Source organism: Coenobita brevimanus, chromosome 26 (assembly GCF_032717465.1).
Source record: "Coenobita brevimanus isolate Jiangsu-jjx chromosome 26, ASM3271746v2, whole genome shotgun sequence".
NCBI lineage: Eukaryota > Metazoa > Arthropoda > Malacostraca > Decapoda > Coenobitidae > Coenobita > Coenobita brevimanus.
The window spans coordinates 8223663-8240545 of NC_136979.1; the positions used below are offsets into that span (position 1 = coordinate 8223663).

General features: G+C 41.2%; 1 protein-coding gene and 1 pseudogene across 1 annotated transcript in view; both read left to right on the top strand.

Annotated features, from left to right (window-relative positions):
* Positions 1-16883, top strand: part of Cog1 (conserved oligomeric Golgi complex subunit 1) — a 236970-nt gene that overhangs the window by 117676 nt on the left and 102411 nt on the right. The window contains exon 9 of the mRNA XM_080268130.1: positions 6731-6897. Coding sequence (XP_080124256.1) covers positions 6731-6897 — 167 coding nt within the window. The remainder of the gene's footprint in view (positions 1-6730; positions 6898-16883) is intronic.
* On the top strand, positions 402-520 carry LOC145394256 (5S ribosomal RNA; annotated as a pseudogene).

The following is a 16883-nucleotide window of genomic DNA, read 5'->3' on the forward strand; positions in this document are numbered from 1 at the left end:
AGATGTTTTTCTGAGTTAGGGTCCATAAGTACAAGTCCAGGAGGCTGGTGCCCACTATCCGGACAGGACCACTTTTCGGACATGCCTATGGCTCTATTACGTCGGATAGTGGAGAGATTACTATATATAGAGTATATATATATATATATATATATATATATATATATATATATATATATATATATATATATATATATATATATATATATATATATATATACATATATATATATATACATATATATATATATATATATATATATATATATATATATATATATATATATATATATATATATATATATATATATATATATATATATATATATATATATATATATACATATATATATATATACATATATATATATATATATATATATATATATATATATATATATATATATATATATACCATGTTGAGTACACCGCTTCCCGTCCGATCAGTGAAGTTAAGCAACGTTGGGTCTGGTTAGTACTTGGATGGGTGACCGCCTGGGAACACCAGATGCTGTTGGCATCCCTATATGTCAAGTGAGGTTGGTGGAGGATTAGTGCCCCTCCCTGTAAAACAATTAACTCTAAGCCGCTGGCCACCCCGTTTGGGATACATGGCGTCTGGCAATGAATGAGGCGATTTGTTTTTGGCCACCCCAAACGGGATTGAGGCGTCTGGCAATAGATATATATATATATATATATATATATATATATATATATATATATATATATATATTTGTATATATATATATACAGTATATATATATATATATATATATATATATATATATATATATATATATATTTATATACAGTATATATACAGTGGAATTTCAAATTTCGATTGGCATATGTACCTAAAAATCACCACAAAATTCAAATAATCGAAATTTAAGCTGAACTTCTTATGGGAAAAATTAGTTTGGGTCCGGGGCCTCCGAACCTAACTTCCTAAAATCATGATTTTTTGCCCACACCTCCTGTGAACTTTATGAACTATAATTGTGGTTAAGTAACTGTAGTTCTGCATTGTATTGCCATACTGTCAGCAAGTGTATACTGTACTTGGTGTATTTCTGCCCTTTCCTATATTGCCATTTCTCCTTTGGCTGCGAAGATTTAGAGGTGTCAGGCTGCACTCGTCCATTACCACTGCTACCCAAAGAACCCCTCTTGCTTGCCATCTTGAAACAGGTAAGTTGTGACAAAAATACAAGGAAAATACATACAACTAAACTGCAGTGAAATGCATGTCCACTTATGGAAGGTACAAGCTGAAAGTGCAGCACTTGGCTGTAGAGGGCTGGCTGCTGGCAGGACAGTCGCAAGATGGCTGCCGACAATAAAGCATCGTCTTGCACATGGCTTGTTGTTGTTGGTGCCTACTCCCATCCGGGAGCTCTTGTCCTTAAACAACATGGCTTTTTTTTTTTCTCAGTCTCTATTGTTCATTTCTGTGTCTATCTATCTATTGCCAGACGCCATAATCCCGTACGGGGTGGCCATTTGACTTTGAGTTATTTGTTTTACAGGGAGGGGCACTAACCCTCCACCAACCCACTTGACATGTAGGGAGCACGTATGGTTTGGTTATATGGTTACCATCCAGCGTTGTAAATGGTTTCTTGGCTTACAGGAAACCATTTGGCTTGTCACTCAATGTAAAGCCACCTGTAATGGAAAGAAAAGCATTAAGTAGTGACAGGAAAGATGGGAGAAACAGGAAGAGAGGAGGGCAGACACAGAAAAAGAATGATAAAGGCTAGGGTAGAAGTAGGCAGCACTATATCAAGTGAGTGGATGATGGTCGCCACCACCTACTATGTTGCTCCACATACTGTATTCATAATTACCGTACTTCTCTTCGTTTCAGTATTCTGCCTACTATACAGTATTTGCTACCACCTGTAATTCATTTTGTTTTAGTATTTCTACTATTGATTCTCATCCTCTAATTTCTCTTGTTAAATCTTCGAGGGGAACATTCCCACAATCCGAGCAGTTTGAATGTCCGTTGCCTCGCTAGTCCGACACCCCGCCATTCCATAGGTTTGAAACGAGGCTCTCCCGGTCCTCCCATCCTCCCTCCATCCCCTCTCTTCTTCCCCCCCTCCTCACTTGTCCCTTGTCTATCCCACACCACATTCAGCACTGCTAGGCATGATTCCCTCCCTGTCCCCCTTCACTCCCCCACCCCAAGTTGTCTCCCTCTCCATCTCCCCACCCTCCCCCACCCCCACATGTCTCCCATGTGTATTTACCTAGTTGTATTTACCTACTTGTGATATACAGGAAATGAGCTACGCTCGTGGGGTCCCGTCTCTTTTTCTCATCGTCAAATTTTGCTTTGAACTCGTTTAAGTTTTTAGACTGGATGATCTCTTTGTCCAGGCTGTTCCAACGGTCTGTGCAACTATATGGAGAGCCATGTTTCTTGATGTCCTTCATACAACTTGGCTTTTTCAGTTTCATTCCATGTCCTCTTGTTACTCTCCCATCCCATACTAACAGATCATTTTGATCAATCATGGCCCTGAACACTGCAATCATGTCGCCACTTTCTCTCCTTTCTTTTAGTGTAGGCAGGTCCAGGTTTCCAGCCTCTCTCCATAAGACAGATCTGCCAGGTGGGGACCATCTTGGTTGCTGTTCTTTGTATTCTCTCGATCTTATTTATGTCTTTCTTCTTGTGTGGGGATCACATTACTGCCATGTATTCCAACCTGGAATGGATCATGGCCACTATCAATTTTTTCATCATTTCCTCATCCATGTAATGGAATGCCTCTCGTGTGTTAGTCAAGAGATTGTACGTCTCTCTAACTATCTTGTTAATGTGTTTTTCCGGTGACAAACTATCCTGGACCAGCACTCCCAAATCTTTCTCTTCTCTCACTTTTTTGATTGGTTCATTACCCATCATATAATTCAGTGATGGCCTCTTGATACTCTTACCCAATTTCAATACCTTACATTTTTTTGCATTAAATTTCATTTCCCACATCTGGCTCCAATCTTGGTTCCTGTTCAAGTCTTCCTGCAGCATTTTACAGTCTTCCTCGACTTCTACTCTCCTCAAGATCTTTGCATCATCAGCAAACAGACTTGCGTAATTGTTCACTCCATCTACCATATCATTTACTTAAATCAGGAACATTACTGGCGCTAACATCGAGCCCTGTGGGACTCCACTTATTAGTTCCCTCCATCCAGACATCTTGTCCTTTATTACTGTCCTCATTTGTCTGTCTTTCAAGAAGTCACACATCCACTGCAGGATGTTTCCCTTCAGTCCTCCTATGTGTTCCAATTTCCACATTAGTTGCTTGTGGGGTACCTTGTCAAAGACTTTCTTCAGATCTAGATACACACAATCCACCAGCTATCTCTCTCCTGTAACATGTCAATCACTCTTGAGTAAAAGCTCAACAGGTTGGAAACACATGACCTTCCACTTCTGAATCCAAACTGGCTCTCAGCCAGTATGTTCATCTCCTCCAGATATTTTATCCATCTGTCTTTCAGGTTTCTCTCACACAATTTTGCAACTACGCTGGTTAGGGACTCTGGTATATAATTCAGGGGTTCCTCCTTGTATCCTTCCTTATAAATTGGTACCACATTGGCCCTTTTCCATTCCTGAGGCACTTTCTCTTCTTCCAGAGAACACACAATTAAATCGTGAATCTTAACTGCCAGTTGTTCTCTGCATTCTTTCAGTACCCAGGTAGAGATTCCATCCGGTCCTGGACATTACATCTTGAGTTTCCAGTAATTTATACACTTCCTGCACTTCCACTTGTATGTCTTTTATTACTACATTTTTAGCCACACCCTCCCCCTCCACAAAGTCCCTTTCTTTAATGAAGACTGATTGGAAACATTTGTTCATTATTTCAGCTTGCATTGCTGTGACTTTATAGACCTCTCCTACTTTCAGTTTGGTGATTCTTTCCTTTCGTTTCAATTAGCCATTAACAAATCTATAAAATAATTTGGGTTCTTCCTTACATTTGTCAATTATATCTTTTTCAAAGTTTCTTTCTTCCTTTCTGCATATTCTTGTATATTCATTTCTAGTTCTTTTACAATCTTCCTTTGATTTATTATTACCTCTCTTTCTGTGTGTGTGTGTGTGTGTGTGTGTGTGTGTGTGAGTGAGAGTGGTGAGTGAGTGAGTAATTGAGTGAGTGAGTGAGATGGGGGGGGGTAGTAGGGGAGTTTGGTTTTTTTTTCTCCTTCCCTGTCCCCCCACCCCTACTTATCTCCCTTCCCCACCCCTGCTTGTCTACCATCTCCACCCCTGCTTGTCTCTCTGCCCATCCCCCTGCCCTCCCCCACCCCCAGTTGGCACACTTCCAGCTGCTTGCCTGGCTGTGTAGTTGCTCTGGAGCATCTCAACACTGCATGTCCCACCACCATGCCCTCCTGCATGTGATGTTTGATGTGCCATTTTCTTGCAGTAGTGTTGTTTATGAGGGTAATAACATTACCTATGGTATTTTTGTGTCAGTGTCAGTTGTTTGAGTAGGGTATATGAGAGTTTGGGTTTAGGTTGGGAACGCATCTCTGTCTTTTCCTCAGTATCTTATGAGGAAAATTGCTTTGATATCCAACATATTCGCAGACTGAACATTCCCACTGGTACACAACATTGCCAAACTTACATTAGTATGGTTTACCTCCACAAATTTGTATGAAATCTGATGAGGTTAGGAGGGGGGAGGGGTCTGTCATTCTGGGAAGTTGAGAGGTGCCACGGGCAGTGAGAACATGCATTGATCAGGAGAGATGTCACTGAGCATCAGTCTCCTGCTCACTAACATGCTAACACCATAATAGAATTTTGGACAGTACCCCCCCCCCCCTTTTTTTTTTTACTACCTTCCCATATTCAACACGCCAAATTGCAGTTGTGTGTGCTTGCCTGTCATTGTTTACAACATTCTAGGGATTCTTGTGAATGAAATTGGAATCTTGTCTGATGTAAATAGTTTTCTCCATAAGGTTTATTGTTTGTCCAGTACAGAATTAGTCCAGTACTGCTGTGTTCTGATTACAGTACAGGACAAGAGGCTGATATATGAGGTTCTACCCAAAGTTCCTGAAATTTGAAAGCAGGGAGGAAACCGCTTGTAATACGGAGTGTGGATGCTAGGTGACAGTGCATTCACCCTTTGTTTGTTAGTGTGTCGTATTGTGTGGCGTTGTGAAGGGTAAATGTGTTCGCTGCATGTGTGTGTTTTTTTATCATTGTGTTTGGGTTAGTTGTTTAATTTTGTGATCTCAAAAATGAGGATGTAAAAGAGCAACATGGGTGCATCAAGTTTTGTGTGAAACTTGGGGAAAAAAGTGGCAGAAACTTATAAAATATTAAAGCAAGCGTTTGGTGACAATGCTTTCGGGATTACACAAACTTATGACTGGTTTAAGTGTTTTAAAAGTGGACGAACATCAGTTGATGATGATGCACTTTCTGGTTGCCCTTCCACCAGTTCAACTCCTGGCAGTGTGGCCAAAATTTGTGCAACAGTCCTCAAAGATCACAGGAGGACAATCCACGATGTTTGTGACGTTGTTAACCAATCGTATGGAACCCACCAAAGCATTTTGTCTGGCGACGTGAGGCAAGAACGTCCAGACAAGTGGCGCACAAACAGATGGGTGCTTCACCATACTATGCACTTGTGCACACAGCTCTTGTTGTTCAGTAGTTTTTGGCATAGAAAAAAAAAAAAAAAAAAAAAAAAGGGCCAGTTGTCCCCCCCCCCCCTGTTCATCAGATATGGCCCCATCTGATTTTTTCCCTCTTCCTGAAAATGAAAATGCAACTGAAAGGACTAACATTTGATGTGCTGACTGTGTGGCAAAGTTTGTATATCCTGGATTGGTCTGCACAGTCACACATTTTGACACCAAAGAAGATGAGAGAGACACCATGCTAGTGAGTATAGCAGCTGTCATCTTCTGTAGCAGAAAGACAGCTTTAAGTGTGTGTGTGTGTGTGTGTGTATGTGTGTGTGTGTGTCCCCCATGAGGACATGACATTCATTTGTTTCTCTCCATTGCTGCTGGTATTTAGAAGTTTTATTTTGATTTCCTGGACAGATGATAGTTTTATTTGAATACTGGCAGGGGTACCTGGCATTACCAGGGCCAAAAAGGCTAACATTCTAATCCTATTTGTTCTAGTTCAGTCATTCTACTCCAGAAAGACCGTGTACCCGTTATACTTTTGAAGAGGGATTATAAGAGGTCCAGGAACTTACTATTTCAGCTTTTGCACTACTAACGCACGGTATTTTTGCACACTTGTTTACTACTACTGGTGACCTCAAATGACCTCAGAGGTCAACCTCACATAGCCCATGTCTGAACTGGAGGTCATGTGAGTCTTCATGGCAAAAATTGGACTGCAGGGGTACCTGGCATATCCCGGGCCAAAAAGATGAACACTCTACTGGTGACTTCAGATGACCCAGATCTGAATTTTGACCCCCCCTACAACCATCCTCGGTGACACCCTGATTCAGAATATACATGGGTCTGGGTGTCTTTGGCCTTTGATTTGGGCATGATTGAAAGACAAAACAAACAAACAATACTGCCTCTTTATTTATATAGATTTCGTAGAGTTATTGCATGTGATGTTTTGATATGAAAGTAGTTTCATGTAGTCTCTTTGTTAATTAACATTTGTTATAAGGTAATGATCGTTTTTTCTGTTTAGGTAACAAGTGAGGTGTGTGGGGTGGCAGTGGACCCTTGGGAGAGTGTGATACGTGGTGCAGTAGTAGGGCGGGCCAGGGCAGTAGTGGAAGGACAATTGGCTGCGGCAAGGGAAGCCACTGTACAAATGCTGACCACGCTGTCTGCTGATATTGCACAGAATCACAAGTATGTACTATACACCTTTTTTGGGATTTATGTAGCCCAGCTGTATTTTATTAGACTTGTGTAATACCTTCATGAACAGTCATTCAAAAAAGAACATCACCCTCTGCTGGAGCAGTCAGTACCATTGATAATATTGGTCTTCATATTTTGATGGCCATGTTTTTCCTTGTGAATCTGCCACTCAGACTTCTCAGTGATTAATTTTTCTGGAGTGGGAGGCAGGGAGTTTGATACTCAGTGTCACTTTTTCATTCACAGTATTTCCTTGCGTGATTGCATGATTTTGGTTATATTGCCAAATGTTCCACAGGTTGACACCGATGAAAAAGATAGATTTTGGGATAACCTGATACATGTGGTTGGTGGTATGGAGGATGATGAGATTGAAGTTTTGGATGGGGAATCAAATGGTCATGTGAGTGAAGCAGCTCAAGGATATGAAGGGGTACATGGGGATGCACATATAGTATACGGAATACAGAATGGGAAAGGATACTCGAGTTTGGAGAGGTAATGAACATGCCTGTATGCAACATGCATATAACGAAAAGAGAGTAGTCTGGTTGCATATAAGTCTGGGAATAATAATGCCAGATTGACCATATCCTGGTCAGGAGGGCTGATTGGAGGTTGGTGAAGGATGTTAAAGTTATAGGGACTGAAGAGTGTGAGCAGCAATACACATTACTGATATATGACATTGTGCTGAAGGAGTGGGTGGTGATATGTGACATGATGCTGAAGGAGTGGATGGTGATATGTGACGTGGTGCTGAAGGAGTGGATGGTGATTTGTGACGGTTTTGAAGGATCTATGCACTCAGTAGGAAAGTATGGTTGTTGAAAAACCAAGCAGTAGGGGATGCCTTCTATAGAAGGATGAGTAGAGTGGTGGCTTGAGAGGGAGCTGCTGACAGAAGTTTTAATGAAAAATACAGAGCTCTCAAGAACAGTTTCTTGAGAGTTATTGATTCAGTGTGTTAATGGACAAGGGACCCTTCCAAGCCATAAAGTAACATGGTTGTGAGATGAGTACAAAGTACAAAGGAGTACAAAGGAAACCAAACAGCAACAGACCTTATGGTCCTTTCGAGGCTGTTTGTTACAGAGTAGACTATGACTACAAGCTCTAACTCTACATGCTGAAGGATAAGGATAGTAAAGGAAGAAGGCTGCCCCTGCCTCCAAACTCTCTAGTTAAAACTGGCAAGAAAAATGAGAAAAACCACCATGCAGCATGGAAAAACTGACATGGAAATTTCATAGGAAAGACTGAAAAGGAAAAGTTATATTCTATAATACATTATCTATAAGCTATCAGTATGAATAACCTGGAAAAGAAAGTTGTAAAGTACAATGAATAATCAAATAAATAAATAACTAATGCATGTCTCTATGTACGGGTATGTTAAGTTGACGGGGCGTCTGTAAACACATTGTGGAAATTGTGCAGTGCACAGTGTGGATATTCAGGGGTGGTGCGGCAGCCTTGCCTGGCGCTATTAAGGTAGGCAGCAGTCAATCAGGCCCCAGCTCTATTCATTCCACTGAGACTAGGAACTTTCCCATGCGGGACAAGCAAACAAGTCACCTCCTGAAGCAGTGACCCCTGGTACATTAAAAAAATCCTGGCCACTTAACTAACAGGGACCCTCAGTGATCCACAGCCCATCACAGGTCGAAAGTATGAGTAGTGACCGTTAACTGAGGGCTATCTGTGCTTATCCTAGTCTGTGCATGTACTATATTTGTATTTAATAAATTGATCCAGGCTCTAAAAAACTAAAATAAAATAGAAAATTATACATACACAAGTGTTTTATTCAGGAGTAAACATATTAAGCTGGGGGTTGGATTTCAAATACTTATCCAGGCGACCTTTAAAGGTTTGTATTGTATTACAATTTATTATGTTGGAGGGCAAGTTATTCCATATATTTACAACTGTATTGAAGAAGAAATGCTTAGCTTCATGCGACTGGAATCGTTTGCCAATTATTTTATGCCCATTGCCTTTAGTGTAATTTGAGTGATCAACTGTGAAGTATTTATCGACAACCATGTTATCATGTCCTTTAAATATCTTGAATACCTGAATTAAATCTCCTTGTATCCTCCATTTTGTTAGGGTAAAGAGATTCAGGGCTTCTAAACGTTCCTCGTACAGTTTATTTCTCAATTTAGGTATCGTCTTTGTCATCCTTCGCTGCACTCTTTCAAGCTTTTCCATATCCGATTTATAATACGGTGACCAAAACTGAATGCAATACTCCAAGTGTGGACGTATTAAGGTATTGTACAAAGTGAGAACGATAGTATAGGATTTATATTCAGATGCTATGCCTATGATTCCAATCAATTTATTGGCTTTTTTCACAGCTTCTGTACATTGTTTTGCTTGGTTTCAAATCATTTGTTATTATAACTCCTAAGTCTTTTTCATGGTTTACCCTGTCAAGTTGGACATTATTCATGCTATAACTTGCTCTTACATTTTTACTGGCAATGTTTAACACCTTGCATTTATTAATATTGAAATCCATTTGCCAGACTTGGGCCCAGTTAAACAGTTGATCAAGATCTCCCTGAATTGCCTGTCTTTGCAGTGCAGTATCTGCTCTGTTACTTATTTTAGTATGATCAGCAAATTTTAAATCTTACAACACAATCCTTCGTCAATATCATTTACATATATTAAGAAAAGAATAGGACCTAACACTGAACCCTGCAGCACTCCACTTGTAACGTTTATCCAGTCTGGCTCTTTTTCCATTTATTACAACTCTTTGCTTTCGTCCAGTGAGCCAATCTTCTACCCACCCGAGAACACTGCTGCTAAAACCATGTACCTTTAGCCTCTGAAGGAGTCTTTTGTGTGGAACTTTGTCAAAAGCATTTTGAAAATCAAGGTAGACCACATCAACAGATTTAGTCTCGTCATACATGTTCAGCATATCATTGAAAAAGTCCAGCAGATTTGTGAGGCAAGAGTGATTGTTACGAAAACCATGTTGCGAATCTTTTATGAGATTGGTTGTTTCTAAGTGTCTCTGATAATAGTTTCAAGCAGTTTGCAAACCACCAATGTTAAACTAATTGGGCGGTAGTTTTCTGGTCGGGCTCCGTTGCCTTTTTTGAATACTGGGGTTACGTTAGCAAGCTTCCATTCATGTGGCACCTTACTGCTTTTAAGTGATAAGTTAAAAAGTTCAGCTAAATAATTTGATATTTCATTCTGTAGTTCTTTCAGTACAAGTGGCAATATTTTGTCCAGTCCTGGTGCTTTATTCTCTTTTAATTTGTTTATTGCAAGCAGTACGTCGCGATCGCTAACTGTAATGTCAGTGATTATGTTGCCCTCTTCTATAGGAATGGGGGAAACAGTAGGAATTGTATGTATATTTTCTGTTGTAAATACTGATGCAAAGAAAATATTAAGAATTTTCGCCATCATAATTTCATCATCAGTGTGCTTTCCGTTATCCATGACTGAGGGACCAATTGATGGAGTTATTACCTTTTTACTTCTTATGTCCATCCATCCATCATCCAATCCTACATTGCCCCATGAGGAGCGTAGGAGGCCGAGGCTAGGCAGTTGGTCTCGACATTTAAGATGAGAGTGACCAGCCTCACTCATCCCTGAGTGGCATTACATGAGCAATCAACCCCAAGCACCCCTTGGATATAAACCTTCACCGGCTCAATCTGACTGAAGCACAATAATTACCCACTAAACCACCAGGTGCCAAAATTTGGCTATATGGTTACCACCCAGCATAGTACAGTAAAAGTCCAATTCTTCGGCATCCAATTCCCCGGCAAATCTGACATTTCGGCAGTTTTGAGAAATAGTCCCATTTATGAAAATCTCTGATCGTTCGGCAGATTTTCCAATTTTTTTCATCCCCTCTACTGCTGGGGACTTCTTCCAGCAGTAGCAGACTCTAATCAACCCCTTCTATTGTACATATGTAAATAAGGAACCTACTATAAGTTTAGGTAAGTGCATGTGAACTTGTAGGCCTACTGTACCATTACATTTATATACAGTATGTTCACTAATTTCTTTATTTTTCATATTCATGTATAGTACTGTATTCATTACAGTATTATACAGTATCAAACAGTATACAGTACTCTCTCCAAACACATTTGTAATGATATGAGTAGTGATGATAATGTTCACCAAAACATATAAGGTACTGAGTGGGTAGGGTTTTTGATAATTCGGCAATTTTGATATTTCGGCACTTGCCTGGTCCCATAGATGCCGAAAAATAGGACTTCTACTATAAATGGTTTCCTGGTGTACAGGAAACCATTTGGCTTGTCACTCAGTGTAGAGTCACCCACAGGCAGAAGGAAAAGGAAAGAATGAAGGAAAGAAAGACAGAAAAGAAAAATTCTTTGGGATTTGATTTACTGATACTTGCAATATGTGTCTCAAGGTTTTTCTTACTGCTTTTAATTAATTTTTTGGCTTTTCATCAAAGGGCATCGTATTTATTTTTATCATTTTGACTCTGTGGTATTATAATTCTTATATGCAAGATTTTTTGCTTCTAGACAGTGTTTTATGTTGGAGTTCCACTTTTTGGGTTTAGAATTTTTGGTGGGCCTTCTGTTGGTTATTGGAAAACATAATCTGATGGCACTGTTGAGAGTTTCTGTAAAGTAATTCCATGTGTCATCGATATCTAAAGTTTCGACAATGGGATGCCAGTCACCTGCACCTGCAATTGCCTTTAATTTCTTAAAATTTGCTCTCTTAATGGCGGGCACTTTCTCACAACTGTCCTTGACACTGTCTTCACTAAGTTTAATGTTAAATGTAACTATGCGATGATCACTTGTACTAAATTTTTCTCCTACAATAGCATTACTCACTACATTTTGTGATGTAGCAAAGACAAGATCTAGGATGAGGGTGTAAAAGCCACAGTTAAGAGGAAAGGAAGACTTTTCTGGGAACGGAAAAGGTGTGGTAACAGAAGAGTACTTTGCTGCCAAGTGTAGGACAAGAAAGGAAGTATATATGGCCAAACCTGAGTCTCAAAGACTTTTACTGGATAACGTAAATAATACTGAATAGAAGAATATGGTATTTAAGGTGGCTTCTTAGATGAAGATGGAAACAAGGATATCATAGGTGAGCAGTGTGTGAAGAATGATGAAGGAAAGGTAGTGACGGACAGTGAGGATATTAAAGATGCCTGTGGAGAGCGTTATAACCGGTTGCTGAATGATGAGTTTGATTTGAACAGTGAAGGTTTGGAGTTTGCAGATCCAACATTTGGCCCTTGGCTTTTGATTGATGCTGCCACTGTGGGCAAAGCAGTTGGCATGTTGCAGTTGGGGAAGGCAGCGGGTGTGTCTGACTGACTTCTAAAATTTTGAAGGCCTCATGAGTGGGTTTAGCAACAGATTTGATAAATTTGATTATGTATGAGTGTGTTGTCCCAGACAACTGGCTAAAGAGTGTGATTGTAAATGTTTAAAAAAGGAAGGGTGATGCACTGAATAGAGGAAATTATAGAGGCATAAAACTTCTGGACCAGATAATGAAGGTAATAGAGTCCTGGAAGGTGTAATAGGGGAAGCATGAATATTGATGATGCAGTTTGGGTTTATGCCAGGCAGAGGGATTACTTATGGCATATTCATTGTCTGACAGCTTCAGGAAAAATGTGTAGGAAAGAAAAGGGCCATACGTTGTTTTTGTTGATTTGGAGAAGGCCTTTGACAGAGTCCCTAGGGAAGTGGTGAAGTGGGTAATGAGAAAGCTTGGGATCGAGGAGTGGCTGGTTAGAGTGGTTCTGGCTATGTAAGTGGGTGCTCACACCTACCTGACGGTGAATGGAGATTTGATAGACGAGTTTTCTGTGATTGTTGGCATGCATCAGGGGTCAGTTTTCAGCCCCTTACAGTAGTAGTAGTAGTAGCTATTCCCTAGGCAGTCTGGCTGAACAGCCCCGAGTCTCTGAGTAAGTCCACGGCCGAGACCAGGCTTTCCCACAGAGCTCTCAAGGAGTGTATGTTGTGTTGTAGTAGTAGTAGTAGTAGTTGTTCCCTAGGCAGTCTGGCCGAACAGCCCCGAGTCCCTTAGGAAGGCCATGGCCAAGACCGGACTTTCTCACACAGCTCTCAAAGAGTGTACGTTGTGTTGTTGGCGAAGGTGATTGTTTTCAATGCAGTCTTCCATAATGTGCTTAATATTATGGGGTGCCGTGTTGCATCCTGGACAGGCATCAGTGATGGAGTCATCCAGCCTCTTCTGGTAGCTTAAGAGGGCTGAATGGTGCCCACATCTCAGCCTGGCCAGGTGGACCCTGTCCTCATAAGGAAGATAGGATTCAGAAGGGTGGATGTCAGGAGGCCGTGCATGCAGCTGTGTGTTGTCTTTAAGTGACTGAATAGAGCGGCGAGTGATTTGAGTGTGGATATGCTTCTGGAAGCTGGTCTGAGGTGGGCGAGGGGGGAGAGATGATAGTATTTGTGTATGCTATTGTGTGCTGGGTGTTATTTTGATGTTCCTTGGTGTGGGTGGATGTTCTGCCATGTAATATAGTGGATGTTGTGGGTTTGTGGAGGCTGCACCAAGAAACTGGGTGCCTCTCATGTCTAGGTGATCCTTGACTTTGAGGACTTTGGTTTCTTGATGTAGGTGGTCTGTGGGTGTAGTAGCTGTGCAGCCTGTAATTATTATTAGGGCCTTGTTCTGTATGGTCTGTAGAGTGTTGTAATGTGTTTTGGTGAGGTTAGAAGCCCAGGCAGGGCTTGCATAATTCATCACTGAACATATGTATTGTTTGTATACTGTGGTGGTGGTTTCTTTGTTGTGTCCGAATGTTGTATGGGCAAGTGACCTCAAAGCATTGAGTCTTGATGTTATTTTATTTTTAATGTTTGTGATGTGTTGTTTAAATGACATTGATGTATTGTATGTTACACCAAGGATTTTGTGTGTATTTACCTATTTGTATTTACCTATTTGTAGTATACAGGAATTGAGCAATGCTCGTGTTGTCCTGTCTCCATATCCACATTTATCAAGTCTACCTTTACACACATGAATGTTTTTCTCATGCACCACCTCTTTGTCTAAGTCGTTCCAAATATTTAAGTATTTACCTAATATACCTAATTGTGATATACACGGAATGTACTATGCTCGTGGGTTTCCGTCGCTGTTTCTCAATAAGTCGAATTTAACTTTAAACTCGTTTAAGTTTCTAGACTGGACGATCTCTTTGTCTAGGCTATTCCATAAGTCTATACTTCTGTAAGGAAAGCTGTATTTCTTGATATCCTTCAAGCAGCTTGACTTTTTCAATTTCATTCCATGTCCTCTTGTGTGTGTGTGTGTGTGTGTGTGTGTATGTGGTAGGGGAGTGTTGTTTATGGTGAGGTGTGGAATGTGACTGTGTTCTGCTGTCCAGTGTGTGAGAAGGGTCACTGTAGATTTGGCTGGGGCTATTTTAATATTGTTTGTGGTGAACCATTCATTTAGTGTGTTGAGGTAAGGTTGAATGATGTGTGCAGCTGTATTTGCATTTTGGTGCGTACATGTAAGTGTTATATCATCCGCATAGGAAGCTGTGTGTATCTGTGGTGTGTGGGGTGTGGGTATGTCGTGCATGTATAGGTTAAAGAGTGTAGGGGACAAAACAGATCCTTGGGGGACGCCGTTTGTTAGAAGACTGACCGGCAAATGTTACGTGTGCACATCTGCCTGCTAAGTAGTTTGCCAGCCATCTTTTTGTGTTATTGTGCATGTTTGTGTTGAGTATTTTGTTTATGAGGTTGTGGTGGAGGATGGCATCAAAAGCTTTGCTAATGTCTAGTGTGATTAGGAGTGTTCTGTGTGGTGGCCTAGCTGAATTCATGCCATCAAAAACTCTCTGTGTAAGGTCTGTTAGAAGGGTGTTTGTGGAGTGTAGTGGCCTAAACCCATGTTGTGACTGGGCTAGGGGAATGTGAGGTGTGACTAGTTGTAGTACCAGTCATTCAGTGACTTTAGAGGGGGTGCAGAGGAGTGTGATGGGGCAGTGTGAGGAGGGTAACGTGGGATCTTTGTTAGGTTTAGGGATAGTGATGATAATGCCATGCTTCCAGATGTTGGGTATTATCTTGTGTGAGTAGCTGTAATTTGATATGTTGGTGTGTGCTTGTATGCCTTGTGGTCCAAGGTGTTTAAGGTGAATGTTGCTTATGTTGTCTGGTCCACAAGCAGGTGAGTGTTTGAGGTTGTTAATGATGTGCTTCGTCTGATTGTAAGGGAAAGGTGCGTAGTCTGGGTCTGTGGGAAACCGTCTCTTATGTCAGATGATACGTTTGGTCTTCGGGATGGGGGTTTAGATGGCTGACTTGTGAAAAGTGATTGATGAGAGTGTTTGCTTGTTGTTTGTTTGAGGGTATGGTGTCTGTTGCTGTGATGGCAGCGTGTGATTGTGTGGTGTTGCTGTTGGAAAGTGTGATGCTGTTTAGTGTTTTGTAGAGTTTGCTGATGTTTGTTTTGTGGTCAAGTGTTTGGAGGTAATTTTTCCAGTTTAGTGTTTGCTGTTCTGATATTTTATTGTTTATTTGAGTGTTGAGTTCTTGTATTTGTTGTACGGAGTCTTGTGTATGGGATGTTGGGGAGTGTCACAGTGTGTCCTGTTGTCTGATGAGGTCTTGAATTTCTGGTGTGAAGTTGGGGTTGTGTCTCTTTCTGTTGCCTCTAGGGATGTGTCTTTTGTCTGCATTTTGTATAATTGTATTGAAAGTGTGCACAGCAGTGTTGATGTTTGTGATAGGTGTACTGTTTAGTGTTTTGAAATGTTTTATTTCAGTTACAAAGGCCTCCCAGTTGGCTCTCTTATAATTAGTGTATGTGTGTTTGTGGCCAGCTGGGGTGATTCTGGTTGTGGTAGTGATGATGGTTGGGAGGTGATCAGAACCTAGGGTTTTGACCCCTCTCCATGATGTAGTGGGGTCGAGATTTGGGGAGTAGAAGGTGATGTCTGGAGATGATGGGAGGAAGAGGGCTTGGTGTGGGATATTGGTTTGTTGGTCTAGATTGTTCAGTATGAAAAGATGATTTATCTTGGATTGTAGTACCAGCCCTCTGTCTGTGTCAGGGTTGTTGACATGCCAGGCCGATGACTTGGCGTTGAAATCACTACCCAGGATGATGTTGGGTATGTTAGTGATGTGGTGTATCTGTGGAGAGTAATTGTGTGGTACTGTGGGGGACGACTGGGGGGGAATGTATGTGTTAGCGATTGTTATGTGTGATTTGTTACCAGTGCATATTTTAACTGATTGTATTTCTGTTGTGGTGTCATGTGGGGGGAGAAGTGACTTTGTGTAATTCACCACGTCGGTCAGGATCATAGAGCTCAAATAGTCCGATCTAAAGGCAAGGCTGTGACCTTCACACAGGCACACACCCGTCCCCTTGCTCAAGGGGGACAGTAACCACCCACTTCGTCAGTGAAGCTTTTCGCAACCTGAGCGAGGCGCGAACTCCCGTCCACCAGTTGGCAAGCGAGAGCGTTACCACTGCACCAGCGAGCGGTGTGTGCACTGGTATCTGCAAAGTTGATGGATTTGTGTACAAGGGTGATGAGTCCACCAACACCACCGTCGGCCCAGTCTTGTCGAATGATGGTGAAGTTATGAAATGTCGGTGTTTTCTGTGCTCTGTGTAGTTTTGTTTCTTGTAAGATGGCAATGTGTATGTTCTGTTGTTTGATGAATTGTGTGAGTTCATGTATTATGGTGTTTATGCCATCTATGTTTAACTGGAGGATGTTTATGTCGTGTGTGCGATGTGTGTTGGCTGCTGCAGCACGGGGGGGAGGTGGTGTGGGTGGAGGGGAAGGGGTAGGAGGAGGTTGTGATGGAGGTAAGGGTTGAGGTGGATTAGGATGGGTTGGAATGGGAGGAGTTGGGGGACTGGATGGTGTGGGAAGGATTGGTGGGTTTGGCTGTGGAGGTGTG